We start from the raw sequence: 17,699 nt of genomic DNA on the forward strand, positions 1-17,699 counted from the left end.
CATATTGCTGAAGTGACTCACTGGAGTATCTATTTAACTATATGTCTTAGTTTGGATAATACTCATTCTTCATGAAAGTGGTTTTATATATATTCTTAGTCCACCTCCTTTAAAGTAGTGATGAGTCTTTTTTTTCCTCTTTGCTTAATTTGGTGACTCTACTCACAGTGTTCAGTAAGATATTCTACTGTAAGGGGAAGGGCTCTACAGCCTTCTTGCCCTCCTTGGCCATATAATATTCCTGGGAAATTGACTCGCCCTTTTAATTTTTTCATTTCCATTCTAGGTGTAGGGAATACTCTCTGACCTTGGCAAAGGGAACCACAGAAATCCAGAAGTGGAATCTAGACCACGTTTTGCAGTTAATACAACATACCTCTGATGCCCTGAGGCAGGGAATGAACTTTAGAAGCGACCTTTGAGACCTTGGACTATCATTACTCATTGGGTAGTCATGTTGCATCTAGATAGAAATCTGATAGGATCAATATTATACAGGAACTAAGACTTAGTTTCAGACTATTGCTCAGTAAACATTGATGAAAATGCATATATAGTCTTGTTATATTATTGAAGTAAATATCTCTTTGTAAAAGCTAATTGATATTAAGTGATTTAAATGGAACTGGAAGGGAGTGCTAGTCACTCTGTGAAGTGTGAATCAAACTTTTTTTGTCTATTTTGAGTTAATCAGTCAAAAAACCCTTACTTAATACTTTGTTAGCCATCAAGTAAGTGAATTCACAAGTCACTTACTTGGAGAGCTCCACCCTTGTAACTCAATCAATCAGAAACTTGTGAATCCTATGATAAGAGTTGATACCTTCAGGGAATGAGAAGTGTGTCCCACAGACACTGCTCCCTGGGCAGTGTTAGGCAATTTGTAACCTGTGATTGGCCCCTATGAAGAAGGGAAGGAACAGGAAAGGACTATAAAAGTCCTGAACTTCTTTGGTTGGGGGTCATCTTCAGGTTGAGTCTTTGAGTCCTCTTTGGCCTGAATCTGGAGCTTGGAGGATCTTGGACGGGGGAGTGCAGCTATTATGGAGAAATGTGGGTGATCTTTTGAATCTTTAGGTTAAAGGAAGGAATAAAGGTGAGATAGGTATTAGGAGGAGGAATGAAAGGGACGGCTAAGTTTAGGGAGGAATAAACAAGGCAGAATTTGAATGGTAAGGGTACAGGTGAGGTATTCAGGAGAGGCAGTTAACACAGACTAGATACTCAGGCTAGAGACAGAGGACATTGGGGGGAAACAGGCTGAACCCTTCCAGGCAGGAAAGGTACTTCTACAGACACAAGGAATAGGGCCAGACAGAAATGGTTTGAATATGACTTGAGGGCTTTCTTGTCAGTTTCTCAAGTCCTCAAAGGAGGAGTCGCAAGGCTCCTCCCTGTCACTGAAACTGAAGGGATCCAGGAGGAAGTGTTGGGCAACTACTTGCTCCCAAGATGGATGCCTCCAGTTCCCTCAGGAAATAAAGGGGAATAATTCCTTCCCTCTCAATCTTTGCCTAATTCTTCAACACAATGATTCACCAGAGGGTTTGATTAGGTAACACGGGGATTTATTAATGTTCAGGGTTAGTCAGAGGGAGAAAAGGGTTAGGGTTTCTGACAGCCGCTAGGGAGAAACTCAAGATGGGGGAGGGTCACAGGAATGGGTTAGACTGAGAGAGAACCTGCTCTCTCAGCCAGGGAAGATTTGGCTGCTTTTAAAATAGAGGGTATACTAAATCAATAAAGTAAGGGATAGTTTGATTCAAGGATGTCCTACTTGCCTATAGGGAAACTAAACCTACTAAGTCTATTCACTAAAAACCCAAAAGCCACCCTTCCGTCCAGAGCCCACAGGAAAAACAGGAAAGGTAACAGGGGAATAGTATGGAGAAGGTCAGGGAGAGGTCCAGAGAAAATTAGCTAAATTCAAATTGTCTAGAGACAAGGCTCAGGCCAAAAGCAAGGCCGAAAGCCAAAGGTAGAGCTCCAGTTGGTCCTTCTGCTCTCCTCAGGCCTCGGGAACCAACTAAACTTTCTCTCAGGATTCTAAGGCTTAACTGCCAGAAGTTTTCAGTTAACTTTTTGCAAGGGCAAAAGCCTTTGTTGCATCTTTGCATTACACAGCTTAGAGCTATGACTTTGGACTTGGACCTAGGCTTCACCTTGGGACCTTGGCTCTTGGACTGTTTCTTGGGTGAGTGAGCCTTCCTTTCCTGGCTTCTGGAGAGATTAGTTACAAGAGGCTTTCCCCTCTTGGAGGAAGCCCCATGGGTGGAACACTGGGTCCTCTGGTCAAGAGTTAACAATCCCTGCTGGGCTGAGCCGAGCACCGGAGCAATATTTAGTGTGATAGACTAGACATCTCTATCCTCTTTTTGTATTTCACTACTTTCACTCTTTCTACCTCTTTGTAAATAAGAACTACTAAAAGTCATTTTGACTTGAGCTATAATATTTTAAATCAACAACCACCATATTATTTTAGAATTCTCACATATTTAGTCAAACTCTTAAATTTAATTGCTTAGAACTCCTTGGCCACCCCCAGCATTTGAGGGGTGGAACAGGTGGTAGGGGCTTAAGTTGATGGCAGTGAACAGAGACATCCCAATCCTTAGAATACTCTAGAACCTCTAGAGAGAAAATAAGGCAGCCTGGCCCTGAAAGAGTAGGGACAAAGCATGCTTATTATTTACCTTATAAACCTGGGTACATTCTCCCACCTATGACATCAATGGGAAGATTAGACACATATATGAAATACTGTGGACATCTCTGAAACTCCAGAGCTGCTACTTTCTTCTTAGTAGTGTCATATCAGAGCTCTTAGCACATCTGATCCCTATTGGTTTCACTTCTTTCCCACTAATTGTGTAGTTCCCCAGCTTCTGGTGAGTGCTGCTTAGACTGATCTTGTGCCACAGTGCCACAGTTGTGTAATCTCTCCTAGATGCTGGGGGGTGGGGGTGGAGGTGGGGAGAGAAGGACTACTCTATTTAACTGCTGATCTGGACACATGATCTCTGCCAGATACAGAGTTTCACCCAATGGTTGTAGCTCAGGGGGAAATCTCTGGGCAGATGCTGGTACTCTTTTTTTTTTTTTTTTACTTCACTACCTCCAATTTATGGCTCAGTTAGAATCTCTGTCTTTCTCTTTCTCAACTAAAGAGTAGATGCTGCTATGTTATTTTAGCTTAATGTCCATAGACTTTTGCCTGATGCAACTCTAAAAATTTTATTTTTCTTTTGAACTTGACTACATCAACAAACATATTTATATGTACAGAAAAGAACAGAAAATGAGGTTCATAAACTGAACCATGAATCCCTAAAAATTATATATATAAAAAATAAATTAGTGGTCAACCTCATTTGGAAAGTTCTAGAGTACTGCAGCAGCCCTCATCATCCTTAGGCAATGAATCTCTGTTTTATGCCTTATTTGATGTGGAAAAACAATTATTAAAACAAAATTATTTTTGTGGTTGCATCTGGCAAGAAATCTTATATAATCTTAATATGCACGGGAGTCATCTAGTTGAAGGAATATCTTTAAGCTTTTAAGTTTCTATGCCTTTAATTCAACATCATGTTTTTTTTCCAAGATGTAAGCTACAGTAGAAAATAGTTCCATTCATTTCCCAGCAACTTTAGATCCCTGATATTTGTGTAGTTCATTTTAAAACAAGAGTTTTGTTTTTCTTAATTTTCAATACGGATGGGGAGAGGAGAGGAGGTGAAACAAAGAGAACTTAAATTGACTAAATTTTTTTAATTTTAAAAAGAAAGAAAATATTTTCTAGAGATCAAAAAATAAACATGGATTGATAATTATTGATGTTCTCTCCATTACTGACTTTTGGTAATATTGTCCACATTTTTTTTCTAACCATCTGGCATCCTCCTTGCTTTCAAATTATCTTGAAAGCTGATTCTTTCAATGCCTTCAAAATTAGATCTCTAGCACTGACTTTTTTTTCTGTTTCTTTGGTCTGGTCTAACTGCTCTTCCTATTTTTATCTTGGTGTTGTCCACACTTCTTTAAAAAGTACACTGGGGACTAGAGTAACAGAAATCTTCAATGATTCAACAAAGATTTATTAAGCACCTACTATGTGCAAAGCACTAAACTAGGTATTGGGGGTACAAATATAAAAAGGAAACTGGATCTTCAAGGAGCTTACAGTCCTCTGTAGAGATGGGGTAGGATATAACATACAGAGACAAATAAATATAAGACATTTTCCTGAGGGAAAGAAAGATAATAAACTTGAGCAAAGAGAAAGGCTTTGTATGAGAGATGCACGTTATCTGGACACTGAAAAAAGCTCAAAGTATATTCCAATCAAGATCCTGGGCAAAGGTATGAAGAGAGAATGCTAAATTTTGAGAACAGCTGTTATGCAAGGTTAGATGGAATGAGGTATCTGTAAAGTTTTAAGCTTGGAAAAGTTGGCTAGAACCAGACTGAGAAGAATTTTAGTTGCTAGGCTAAAAACTTTGCATCTTATCTCAGTTGACACTAAAAATTTTCAAGCAGAGGAGTAGCAAAATCAGATAAATGTCCTTGGGGTGGCCTGGCTAAATTGGGCTTCATGCCAAGCATTCTATAGGCGTAAGTGTCCTTTTATCTTTATGTTCTAAATGTATGTTACTAGTGGCAGCCATGTTCTTGGCAAAAAAAAAAATATCTGTCATTTAGTAACCAACTTAATTAGTGATTAGGTCTTCATGGAGGACATACTCAAAGCCCAGAGCTTGTTTACTATGGGTACAGCCTTCAATAACCCAAATATAAAACATAATTAAATCTTAACAGAGAGGAAACGAGTTCCAGATATAGGAATCATTTCATAATTAGGTGTAGTCAGACCATATACAAGATTTAAGACAAAAACATGAAGTCTAAAGATGAGAAAACAATGCTGCATGTAGTTGTAGCAATTGAGGCTTTAAATATTCAAACAAGCTATTAATAGTGAAAATCAGAAATGGATAAAGGAAAAGATATTAACATGGTTGTTCACTGTCTTCTAAAGAATTCTGCAAAGTAATTGAAGGGACACAGGCCACAAAAGCCCACTTAACCACTGAAGATTTTAATTTGTCCACCATAGTGACATGGCTACCACTGGTAACACACATTTAAGAACATAAACTTTACAAAATATTACAGAGAAAGATAGTGGAAGATTACAAGTATTATCTTCTCACAAAATTCTAGACAAAGATGAAGAGGAAAACAAGTCTTTGGAAAGCTTGGCAGGAGGCCCAATTCAGTCAGGTCATCCCCAGGATATTATCTGATTTTTGCCACATAGCGTGTTATGAGAATAATGGAGTCATATTATAAGAGACCTCCTCTCTCTATAAATATTCACCTAAACCAAATCCCTTCAAATAATGATTAAAAGAGCAAAGTCAACTCTTTGTCAGCTAAATTAATGAAGCACAGAAGTATGAATGAGACCTCCAAAAATATTATTATAAGAATTAACTAAAATTATCAATTTAAAAATAAAATCTATACTAAAAATACCTAGATGAGGGTAGTAAACATATACTATGTGGAATCTGAGCTGCTCTGACAGTCAGTCCTTCTCTGAGATTGTTTTCCTTTCAGATAAATTCTCATGTGGCCATTTTAATATAATTTTGAATAGTTTAGAATTGTCTTCTATTCAAAAAAGTTATCACTGTTTCTCAGCTAAATAGTACTAAGTAGGTCACTGGCCACAATTAGCTTTAATTCACTGATCATTTTTATAATAATGTATTGTAAAACAAGGAAACTTGGATCATTTGGAATCTGGATTCTAAAAGGGACTCCACTAGATTTTATCACTGGTAAATTCCTTGGATTAGAAGACTTGAGACCAAAGTCATCAATCAATTAATCAATAAACATTTAAGTGCCTACTATGTTCCAGGCCTATTGCTAGGCACTAGGAATATGAATCCAAAGAGTGAAAATATTTTTACTTGGAAGTAGTTAACATTCTATTCTAATGAGGAATGACAAGAAGTACATTTTAAGCAGTATTTATAGCATAAATACAAAGTAGTTAAATATCAGTAGTTTGGGAAGGAGAACGCTGGCAGCTGGGATCATGAAAAGTCTGATTTGGAAGATGGTGCCTGAATTGCATCTTAAAGGAAGAAGGAGGCAGAGGTAATGAACAAGGGTGTTCCAGGATCATATGAGACTGCCAGTACCAAAGGCACAGAGATGAGAGATGGCTACTTTAGCTGAATGGCAGAGTGTGAGTGCAGGGAAGAGGGTAAGGATTAGGGAGGAAAGATTCTCCACTGAGACTAGAAAATGGATTGCAGCCTGGTTGTATAGCATTTTTTAAAAACCCTTACCTTCCATATTAGAGTTAATACTAAGTATTGGTTCCAAGGCAGAAGAGTGGTAAGGCCTAGGCAATTTGGGCTAAGTGACTTCCCCAGGGTCACAAATCTAGGAAGGGTCTGAGGCCAGATTTGAATCCAGGACCTCCCATCTTTAGGTCTAGCTTTCTATGCACTGAGCCACCTAACTGCCTCTTGCATATAGCATTAAAAAAAAAAAAAAAGATTTTTCTTAAAGTTAATAGTTTCATGCCCTGGTAGACTAATGGCTTTGTCCCATGGCCAAGACTATATTTTTAAGTCTGACAAACCACCTTATAAATGTGTTAAAAGGACAGGTTTCTGGGTCAGTGTAAAACTAAGGCCAATTAATATTTTAGACTTGGGATTAAAACATGAAATATTCTGTAAATACTATAAAAGGCAGTATCAACCAAACAGACAAGTATACCCCAAGGAGCTTATGTTCTAATATTGAAGACAACAAATATGTAAATAGAAACATTTTTTTTTACTTTTTTTGGATTGAAAAGCAGTACTAGCACAATGACTAGGATATATATAGTCAGTCCTTAATAAATGGTTGTTGACTTGATGACCTGACTTACATAGTACATGAAATGTAATCTTAGAGGGGAAAACTCCTAGAGGAACAGGGAAAACTCTCTTTCATAAGGTGGTTTTTTAAATGAAACAAATGTTAAAATTTTGTAAAATTTTGTAAAAAAAAAAAAAAGAAAAGAAATGAAACAAAAAGTTAAGAGAGGGAAGTAACAAAGAGAGCACTCCAAGTATGAGGGGACCACTAAATACAAAGATCTGAAAATCAGAGATGGAGTGTGGTGTGGGAGGAACAGCAAGTATATTGCAAAATATATTTACATAAAAACAGCTTCTCTCTCTCTCTCTCTCTCTCTCTCTCTCTCTCTCTCTCTCTCTCTCTCTCTCTCTCTCTCTCTCTCTCTCTCTCTCTCTCCTTCCTTCTCTTCCTCCAGCCTTCCTTCCATCCCTCCAATGGAGCTCAGAAGAGAGAATACAACAGGATATAAAGATCTATAAATCATAAAACCAAACAGGTCTTTAGTCCAGGATGAGTCAATTCTCTTTATACTCATCCTACTTAGACCCATTAGAATTTTTAAAAGGTTATACTTAAAACTCATATAGACTTAAATGAACTGATGCAGAGTAAAGTCAGCAGAACCAGGAGAACATAGCACACAGTAATAGCAATACTACATGATGAACAACTGTGAATGACTTCACTATCTCAGCAATACAAGGAACCAAGATAATTCTGAGGGATGTAAAATGAAAAATACTATCCACCTCTAGAGAAAGAACTGATAGAATATGAATACAGATTGAAACATACTTTTTTCACCTTATTTTCTTAGTGGATTAAAAAATATATTCTTATTCCACAACATGATCAATATGGAAATATATCAAATTGCTTACCATCTCGAAGGAGGAGGAGGAGAGAGAGAATTTGGAACTCAAAATTTTAGAAAACTAATATTAAAAATTGTTTTTACATGTAATTGGGGAAAAAATAAAATATTGAAAGATTAAAAAAACAAAAACTGGTCACACATTTTTTTGGAGAAAATATATATGTTAACATGCTAGAATTTTGAGTCCATTTTGGGAGATGCAGGTAACAATTTAATTGATGTAGAAAAATATGGTAGTTTGGGACTATGAAGAGCTAGAAGGAGTCAAGATAGAGAGTACCAGGAAGTTATAGCTAAGCTTGCCTCCACAATTCCTCCCCCAAAGATCTAAAAAATGCACTAGATCTAGTCTTGACTAGAAATCCAAGAAAAAGTTAAAATGCACCATTTTTTTCTAACCCATGGTGCTATGGCAAGACAGACAAGTTTCTGGAGTCTGGGGATGGGGTCTGACCAGGAACAACTGGGAAAAGCTTTCCAAGGCAGACTGAAGGAAAGCTACGGCCATAAAAAGGGCAAAGAACCCTCAGAACCCCACAAAGGGGTCTTCCATTGTACAGAATACAGGAAGAGGTGTCAACTGGCACCTCTCTCACCACCCAGATCCAGGTTACAAAGACAAGATAAGTTGTGGAGGAGACCTATGCCTACAGGTGGCATTTCAAAGTGAGGAGTAGTCCTGGGGCCTAGGCTAAATACTAGGAGGCCCAGCTCTCTATATGCTACACCATGGTGTCTCTCTAGAAGGAAGCCTTGGAACCAAGAAGACCTGTTTTTATATCTATAATGACTGTGATCCTTGGAAGCTCACTTATCATTTCAAGTCCTTAAGCCCATGTGCTAGAAGTGGCTGCCCCTCTCCATGTGGGCTTGAGGACATTTCTCACAGGACCCACTACTTTGCCCAGCAGCCCAGTGGGAGTGCTTCCTCCCTTCCCTGTCTGAGGTAAGGTGGGGGACTCACATTTAGTGTAAGGTTGCAGTTTTGGCACTCAGTCTCAAAAAGGTTCACCATCATTGCCTTAGGCAATTCTCTAAGACTAGAAAGTCACAAAAAAGGTACATTGGGGGTTTTCTCATCTATGGTACCAATGAAATCACAAATCCAGCTCTTGTCCCAACCATGAGGCTAGGCTCTGAGGATAAAAATACAAAATCCTATTTTCAAGGAGCTTATATCCAACTTGAGTAATATAACACATATGGAGAAAAAGTAATTAAAAAGTAAATTTTGGGGATGGAGGGGCAGACAGCACTAATAAAGATAACAACTAAATGTATGGAAATTGATGATATCAAGGAAGACAGCATTTGTAAAGAGAAGAAGGCCCAGGATTAAAGGCATTCACTCAAAGGCTCTTATACATGGATAATGACCCAGGAGAGAAAATTCAGACTGGTCAGATAAGCTGGAAGGGAACTTGGAGACAAGATTGTCACAAAAACAGAGGGATGCGAACACATCTAAGAGGAAGAGGTAGTTTTCAGTGTGAAAATCTACAAAGAAGTTAAGAAAACAAAGAAGTAAGATTAGATTTGGGAATTAAGACATCATTGGGAACCTTGGAAAGAATATTATCAGTAAAGTGGTTAGGTCACAAGTAGACTGCCAGGTACTGAAAGGTAAAGGGAATGAGAGACAGGGAAATAGGTTGGATGCACTTCAAACATCATCTGTAAACACAATCATCTTGAGGACATCATCATCTGTAGGAAATCTTTCTAGTTGGCCTCTGCTTAAGAGTCCTCTGAGCTAATGACAGTGCCTTTGAGTAGAATGCCTTTCTCTTGTTTTATACATTCTTTCATATAATCATAAGGTCAAACAAAATTAACTCTGTTGTTATATCTTTCAAGTAATTCTGGGTGACTAACATTTTTGAGGACACTTTTTTGAGAGGATTTAAAGCAATATTTTATGTTTTTAAATCAAAAGTATTTCAATAATTGCTAAATAATAAGCACACAAGAACAAGTAAATTTCCTTTTCCACATAGCTGTCTTCAAGTACCTGAATCAAATCTGCACAGAGACAATTACTGAAACAATGGGACTCGATCTTTACAATCACATCATTTGTCTGTAAGGTACAGAGAATTCCAGATCCCTAGTCCAGAACAAGGAACTAGGGCTAATAGTTGGAAGGTGCCAGTGGGCAGATTTTAGCTTATTTTAAAAGAAAAATCTCACAATTTGAACTGTCCAAAAATGGTATGGTTTTCTTCTAGATGTTGCAAATTCTCCTTCCCAGAAGACTTCATGGAGAGGACGGATGATTATTTGTCAGATTCAATAGAAGATTCCTGATCAGATACAGATCTAGAAAAATTTGGGAGGTTCTTCTAGCCTGCTTTTAAAATTCATAATCTGATCATGTAGTTGCTGCTTTCCAGTCAGAACAGTGAAATTTACATATGCTTTTTGAAAACAATGGAATTATTGTAATTTCAAATTAATATTCTCTTTTCCATGGTGGGGTGGGGCCAATGGCTTCATATATTTCCCTTTTAAATGAGATTGCTCCTTCGAGTTCAGTATTCTACTTTAGAAGAGTTTATATATTTTATATATAATATAAATATTATATATAATATATACTTTATATAAAAACATACAAGAATAAAATTTGGGAAATAATTTATGTATTACCAAAAAATTATTCCTAGTAATCCCCTTTAAACCCGTTCTTTCTTGGCTTTGATCACAGTGATCATAGATTTAGAATGGACTTTAAAGGATGAACTAAATGTCCCCTCCTTTCTTGAAATCTCTTCCAACTCTGAGATTATTCTTGGTCTCAAAAGGAGAAGTTCAGGTCAATATAAGAAAGAACTTCATTGTATTTAGTGCTGCTAAAAATCAAATTGCTTTGCCTCATTAAACAGAAAAATCCTTGTCCCTGGAAGTATCAAGCAGTTATATTACAGTGTGTCAAGACTGTTGTAAAAAGAATTTGTTTAGGGAGAACTGAACTAGATGTCCTCTAAAGTTCATTCTAACTAAGATTCTGAGATCTCTGGGATCTAGTCTCAGCATAAAATTATGACTGTCAATACTTTAAAAATTACCGTTTCTCTTACTCCAACAAAACCGTTACATACATAGTTTGCTGATATATAAAATGTATAATCCTTGAAGAAAAAAATAGTGAAAACACATATTAGCAAAGAAAAAAACTATTACAAGACCACAAAAGGAATTATATAGAAACGACTATACAGTACCTTAGAAATGTGACTTGAACAACTCATGGAATGCCTCAAAGTCTTCTCATTCTGCATGAAAAACAGATAGAATGTTAGGGGAACTTTACTGTGGAAATACAAGAAACTGGCACAGACTGAGCAAATATGCTTTAAAAGTTATTTATTTATTCAATCACTTGTTAACTCACTCTCCCAACTCACCACCAACTGAACAGTTTTAAAAAACTCTTCATAATAAATATACATAAGTCCAGCAAAACAAATTTTCACATTAGCTATGTTCAAAACTATATATCTTAACATGCATTTTAAATCCATGGAGATGGGTAGTATGTTTCATCTTTAGTCCTTTAGACTAATGATTTATCATTGCATTCATTAATCAGAATTCTAGTCTTCCAAAGGCAATCAAAAAATTTTGAGAAAAATGTACCAAACTGCTTTCGTATTTATTTCACAACATTCACTGATTACCTAAATACTATGTTGAAAATACAATGCTAGCATAATTTGGAGGATACAAATATTTAATACAAAAGCTAAGAAGCTCCTGTTGTGTCCATGGTATTGTCTTAGGGACTGGGTAGGAGCAATATAAAGACAAAAATGACACTGTCAAGACCATCACTAAGCTTATACTTTATTGAGGAGATAGAGCATATATAAGAATGCGCAATGCATTTTAAAACTTTGAGGTATAAAAAAGTATTATGTGAAATCAAATAAAGTTCATTTCCAATATGTGGATTGAAGGTAAATCAGAAAATGCTTTCCTGGTATTCAAAGTTGGAAGGACTTTCAAGACAGAAGATCTGGTCCAATTTCTCCCCACCCCCCACTCCCATTTCATAGATGAGGAAATTGAAAGACTGAGAGGATGAGTGAAAATACAGAAGTTTTGAGGCATGGAGCAAGGGAGATGAAGGAACCCATAAGAGAGAGTTTTAGTTTTCCCAGGAAGCAGGTCATATACTTCAAAATAGAGGATGGTATTGCCAGCTTGAGAAGACAAGACCTTTCGAACAATCCCTTGAGGGTCAAGGAAAAAGAAAAGGCTCACTGAGCACCCATGAGGCATGGAGACTGGCTAAAATTACCTGAGGAAATGCAGCAGAGTGGCCTTCAAAAGCATAGTAGTAGAGCAGCAGCCAAAGCCCAGCAGGGAAGAGGGGTGTTAGGGGTAACTGAGGGACTGACAAATATAAAAAGCAACTATAGCACAATGTAACAAAATATTCAAAGGTAAAGTACAATGTAGAGTTGAATTGATTAACACTGCATGAAGGGAAAAAAGTAAATCCATGGCAAGAATGACACTCTGGCAGAAACGAGGGAAGATAAATTAGAAAATAGTGAGAATAAAGAAAAGGTTTAAGAAAAGAAAGGAACAAGAAGAGATAGAAAGGAGACAATGATTCCACTGCTTTGGAACTGAAGAATGTGAGTTCAAATCCTGCATCTGTCACTACATGGGTGACAGTTTAAAGGGGAAAAAAGTGCCACAAAAAAAGAGAAGAAATTAAGGAGAAAAGAAGAATGGGAAATGTAAGTTAAGTTTTGCTTTACCTTTTCTTAACAACTACATCTTTATAATCAAGTCCCTCAACGATCATAACAGAAAGCATGCTGTTACTGAATGCAAGGTAAGAAGGAACTCCAAGAAAGACAAGAATGGTCAATCAGTGGTAAATGCTGTAGATTAGGGTGAATGAGAGATTCAGGATCATGACTCATGAAAGATAGAGACAGAAGCCAGACATCAAGGGTTTGAAGAGCTTATTGCTTTGATGTCTATAAGGTGGCAGAACCACAGCAGTTGAAAACTCCCTTTTTACACTGATGTCCAATATAATATTTATTTTTTTGTTGTGTGGTAATGCATCGCTAAACAAGATTTTTTGAGGACTCTCAAAGACAAGGCACCATGTCTTGGCATCTTATAGAGCATAATACTATGCTTTTCCCTAGGACCACTAATATAATTTGCAAAATTTCACTTAAGTCTTAAGTCCTACATGGATAAAATAAAAACAGTTGGCTGGAAATAAGGACAAATGGCAATGTATAAAATTCTGCTGTACTAACAAGGTCAAGTGACTTATCTATGTTCTAAGTGTAGACTGGTCTCCCTCCTTGAAGAAGAAAGCCAGATGAGAGGGAAGAAGGGCTGAGAAATGTTTCTCTATTCTCCAAATTATCATAGAGAAACAATGTTCCTTTTAAAAAAAAGCTTTTGTAGTGAAAGTAAAGGGAAAAAACAAACATAAGGAAAAGAAAAGAATGGGTCTGGAAGTTGAAGGGTAGAAAAAAACGAGACAAGAGATAAAAGAGAATAATGCTTGTACCAAGCAACAGATAGAATATTCTTCCTGAAAATGAGGAAGGCAAAACCTTTTAAAAGTAGCTTCTTGGGGCAGCTGGGTAGCTCAGTGGATTGAGAGTCAGGCCTAGAGACGGGAGGTCCTAGGTTCAAATCCGGCCTCAGACACTTCTCAGCTGTGTGACTCTGGGCAAGTCACTTGACCCCCATTGCCCACCCTTACCACTCTTCCACCTAGGAACCAATACACAGAAGTTAAGGGTTTAAAAAAAATTAAAAATAAATAAAAAAAAATAAAAGTAGCTTCTTATTCTCCAAGGAATAATGGTGCTAATAAAAAGGTATTATCAGGAGAGAAGACCACTCAGTAGGGGTAAGAGAGTTTTTTGTTGTTTTTTGTTTTTTGGTGATTATGTTGACAGGCACTAATATTGAGCATAATATCTGTCAATTAAAAAAAAATCCATTCTCTTTCCAGGGCATGTATCCAGGATGTGACTGAAACAGAGACTTTTTCACCAGACTTCTGGTGATTCATATACACAAAAATTACATCATCAGAAAGAATCTATAAAGCATTGCTAAAGATTATGAAATACTGAGCACAGGGGGTGTTTGTTTTTTTAATCACTGCTACAAAACAAAAACAAGGATTTCACAAGAGAAAGGTAGATTTGAAAACCCCTTAAGAAGATGGTATCTGAGTAAAGAATCTAGATTTCTCCACAATGCCAGGGACAAAGTCTGCCCAATAAGGACTTGTATGGATGAATTTGCCTTGAGTCTTAGCCTTATAACTAAAAGGGACCTTAGAGATCTAGTCCAAGCAGATAAAGAAACATAAAGTCCATAAAAGTTATGCTTTGTTGAATGGATGACCAGTCTGGGATCTGAACCTCAGATCTATGTCTTTCTACAGAACCAAGCTAATCAAAAAAAAAAACTTAAAATGTAAGATGGGAGGACAGTAGAGGAGAGAAAATTGCCGCTGGGTACTGAAGTAGCAGATCAACTCCTTTCTAGCCACATCTCTCCCATATACAACTTGTCAAGTTTTTTTAATCCAAATGCAAGACTATACTTATTACTATTTATTGTCATTTTGTTTGTAAGTTCTACCACCTAGCCCAAGAAATCATCTTTTTGTTATCTCTTGAAGCTATGTCACCTGCAGCTTTGATAAGCTTCACTTCTATGCCTCCACTCAAATTATTGATAAAAATGTTACAAAGTACAAGGCCAAACACAGATGCCTGGGACCTGGCCCACCACTCCTGGAGACTTCCTTAGGAGTGAGGTCCAGCCATTCTATTACTTCTTAATTCACCTAATCCAGTGATGGGCAAATTACGGCCGTTGGCCCAAATGCAGCCCCCTGAAATATTCTGTCCTGCCCCACAACTTTATTCCTAATCTGCCGAATACAATGAGTAGGATACAATACAATGAAACTTCCAAAGAATTGCCTTAGAAACAGACTGACAGATGAGTATTTCCTTTCCTTTGGCCCTCTCTTTAAAAAGTTTGCCCATCACTGGCCTAAGCTATATGAGTCATTTGTCCATAAGAATATTATGAGTAATGTCTTGTCAGGTGATTTGTTATATATACAGGATCCTCTAATCCTACAAGTTTAGTAGCCCCATCAAAAAAAGAAAGTGTGGTGAATCCAGCATAATCTGTTCTGAATGAAATCCCAGCTCTTCATGATGCCTATTCCCTTTTCTAGAAGTTTACTAATTGTGCCTTTAATAGTAAATTCCAGGATTATTTTGGTCAAGAAACAAGGGGGTCTGCCACTGGCATATTATTAATTGTAGATTCACTTTAAAAAACACACACATAACAAATAAGCATAGTCAAACAAAACAGATCCATAGATTCCACGTCTTAAAATGTCTGTCTCTTTTCTTGAGTCTATAATTCTCAGAGGAAATGGGTGACATTTCATAAGTCCTCTAGCAACAAGTCACTGCATTGATCAGAATTGTTAAGCCTCACAGATGTATTTCTCTTTATAAACTTGTCCTTGTATAAATTCTTCTCCTGGTTCTATTCACTTGACAGTCTCTCATACTATCCAAGAAAACAGCTTTTTCATTACTTCTTGCAGTGCAATAATCTAGTTATATTTATTTACTACAGTTTATACAGTCATTTACCCACTGATTGGTAGCACTTCCTACTTATTTTTTTTTTCTCACATTTTTTAATACCTTCTTCAGGATAAGGAACTTTGTTTTGATTGTGACTATCTCCGACACAATATTAAACTCCTTCTTCCCTATGCTACTAATCTTGCTGATAATTTTCCTATTAAGTTTAATATATTTCTACACCAACTGTATGTGTTCAACTTTTCCTTGTTTCAGATAAGCAAGGTTTATCATTTGGTTCTAACTTGTCCTAACCCTTCCTCCATGTTTTTATATATTCTTTATATCAATATTTAAAGGCCTTCATAAACTGGCTCCAACCTATCATTCTGGCATATTACTGCTCTTTCTACACTCTCTGGCCCAGTCAAACTAGACTTCTTGCTATTCTTCACACTTCAGATTCAATCTCAATTTTTTTGCACAGCATTTCCCCTTTCCTGAAATTCACTCCCATCTTGCTTCTATCTCTTAGAATCCCAAGCTTCTTTCAGAGCTCAATTCCAGTGCTACCCTCCTCCTAAGGCCTTTGCTGTTCTTCCTACCTACTAGTGACCTCTCTCCCTACAATTTAGAATTTACCTTATTTTTGTCTGGTCTCTGCTTATGTTCTAGTGTGCTGAAGGGACTAGCAGAAGCTGTAAAGAAGAGGAGAGCTATAATAGCAAGACAGGAGGGTGAAAATCTTTTTTCTCAAAATTATTTGAAAAAGACAGGGTATGTCATAGCCAAAACAATTGGCCTTGAAAAGAAATTGAGAAGAAAAACTATCTGAATGCCATTACAAAAAATAAAAAGGAAAAAAAAGCCTAGCCATCATATTTCAAGAATCATAAAAGAACACTGCCCAAATCCCTTGAATCAGGAGCAAAGTGAAAACAGAAAGAATCCTCTGGTTACCTCTTGAAAGAAACCCCAATATGAAAACTCCCTGGGAAAATTATGGCCAAAATCCAGCATTTCCAAATCAAAGAAAAAATAGTATAAGCAGTTATGAATAAAGAGTTCAAGTACCAAAAAGCTATAGTCAGGAATCTGTGATATTGGAAATTTGGGAGTCCTTGAACTAATTTTGAGGTCCCTGATCTAAACTTCCTGTGGACATTTAGGGCCCCTTTCAAACTCCATTTCCCATGATTCAACTGGCTTCCTGTCTTAAGTAGGCAATTACCTAATAATGTAAACAAGGAATATAAAGACTCAGGACAGGATTGGTGCTTCCTATTTCCTGCTGAAGCAGTCAGGTGGGAAGGTATGGCACGGCATTTGAACTAAATCTTAATAGGCATGCAGCTTCATTTTTCTAAATGGCTTTCAATAAACCTTTTGAAATCATGATATTTTTAATTCTGTCCCTCTATATTAATTTTATTTCTTACAAATCCTACAATATTTAGCAGCCATCACCCTGAAGGAATATTACAGAATGCAAAAGATATAGGCTTGCAACCAGATATTATATAGGGGAAGAGAAGAACCTGAAAATAAGAAATGATGCCATCAAGTCTTAATGTGATAATGAGATTAAATCTACCCTGCCCATATTTAGATTTAATCACCAAACGTGAAACATCTCCACTTAACTAACAAGTTGGGTGGTCTGTGACCCACCTGTGCTAGAGTGAGTGACAAATCAAAATTTACTGACTGCCTCCTGGGCAGTCCTAAGAAAAAGCATCTGTTGTGATTGGACACATAAACTAAGAGGAAGGCACAGGAAGTGACGCAAAAGAAGCTTCTTTAAAAGAGAACTCAGTGAGCTCAGCCTCTCTCTTCTGGTTCGTGAAGGGGACTGAAGGAGTACTTCTGGTTCGTGGGACTTTGAGGAGCTCTGGAAGTGGTGAGACTGTTCTTAAATCTTTCCTTTGGAATTCCACATGGTGAGTGTAAAGACTGAATCTTTCTGAACTTCTCTTAAGGAACTTCCCTTTCAAAAGAGATTCTGTGATTGAAGCTTTTGCTTCATAAGTCTCCAGGGCCTTCGGGTCTTGGCCCTCAGCTCAAGGCTTGGCCTTTTCTAATTGAGGACTAGTTAGATATGCTTGGGTTAAACCAGGGACCTAAGTGAATTATTTAGTTTGTCAGGTTAATTATCTTACCGTATCCTCTCTCTAAATTTCTTAATTTCTCTCTCTCTTCTCATTTGTAAATAAACTTCCATAAAAGTCATTTTGACTTGAGGTTATTCTTTAATTGGGAATTGA

At 37.1% G+C, this 17,699-nt stretch overlaps 1 protein-coding gene across 2 annotated transcripts in view; it reads right to left on the reverse strand.

Annotated features, from left to right (window-relative positions):
* Window positions 1–17,699, reverse strand: part of MARCHF8 (membrane associated ring-CH-type finger 8) — a 144,117-nt gene that overhangs the window by 40,948 nt on the left and 85,470 nt on the right. For both annotated transcript variants that reach the window (XM_044659146.1, XM_044659147.1), the window contains exon 3: window positions 11,038–11,088. In XM_044659146.1, coding sequence (XP_044515081.1) covers window positions 11,038–11,088 — 51 coding nt within the window. The remainder of the gene's footprint in view (window positions 1–11,037; window positions 11,089–17,699) is intronic.

This window comes from Gracilinanus agilis, chromosome 2, assembly GCF_016433145.1.
Source record: "Gracilinanus agilis isolate LMUSP501 chromosome 2, AgileGrace, whole genome shotgun sequence".
Taxonomy (NCBI): Eukaryota; Metazoa; Chordata; class Mammalia; order Didelphimorphia; family Didelphidae; genus Gracilinanus; species Gracilinanus agilis.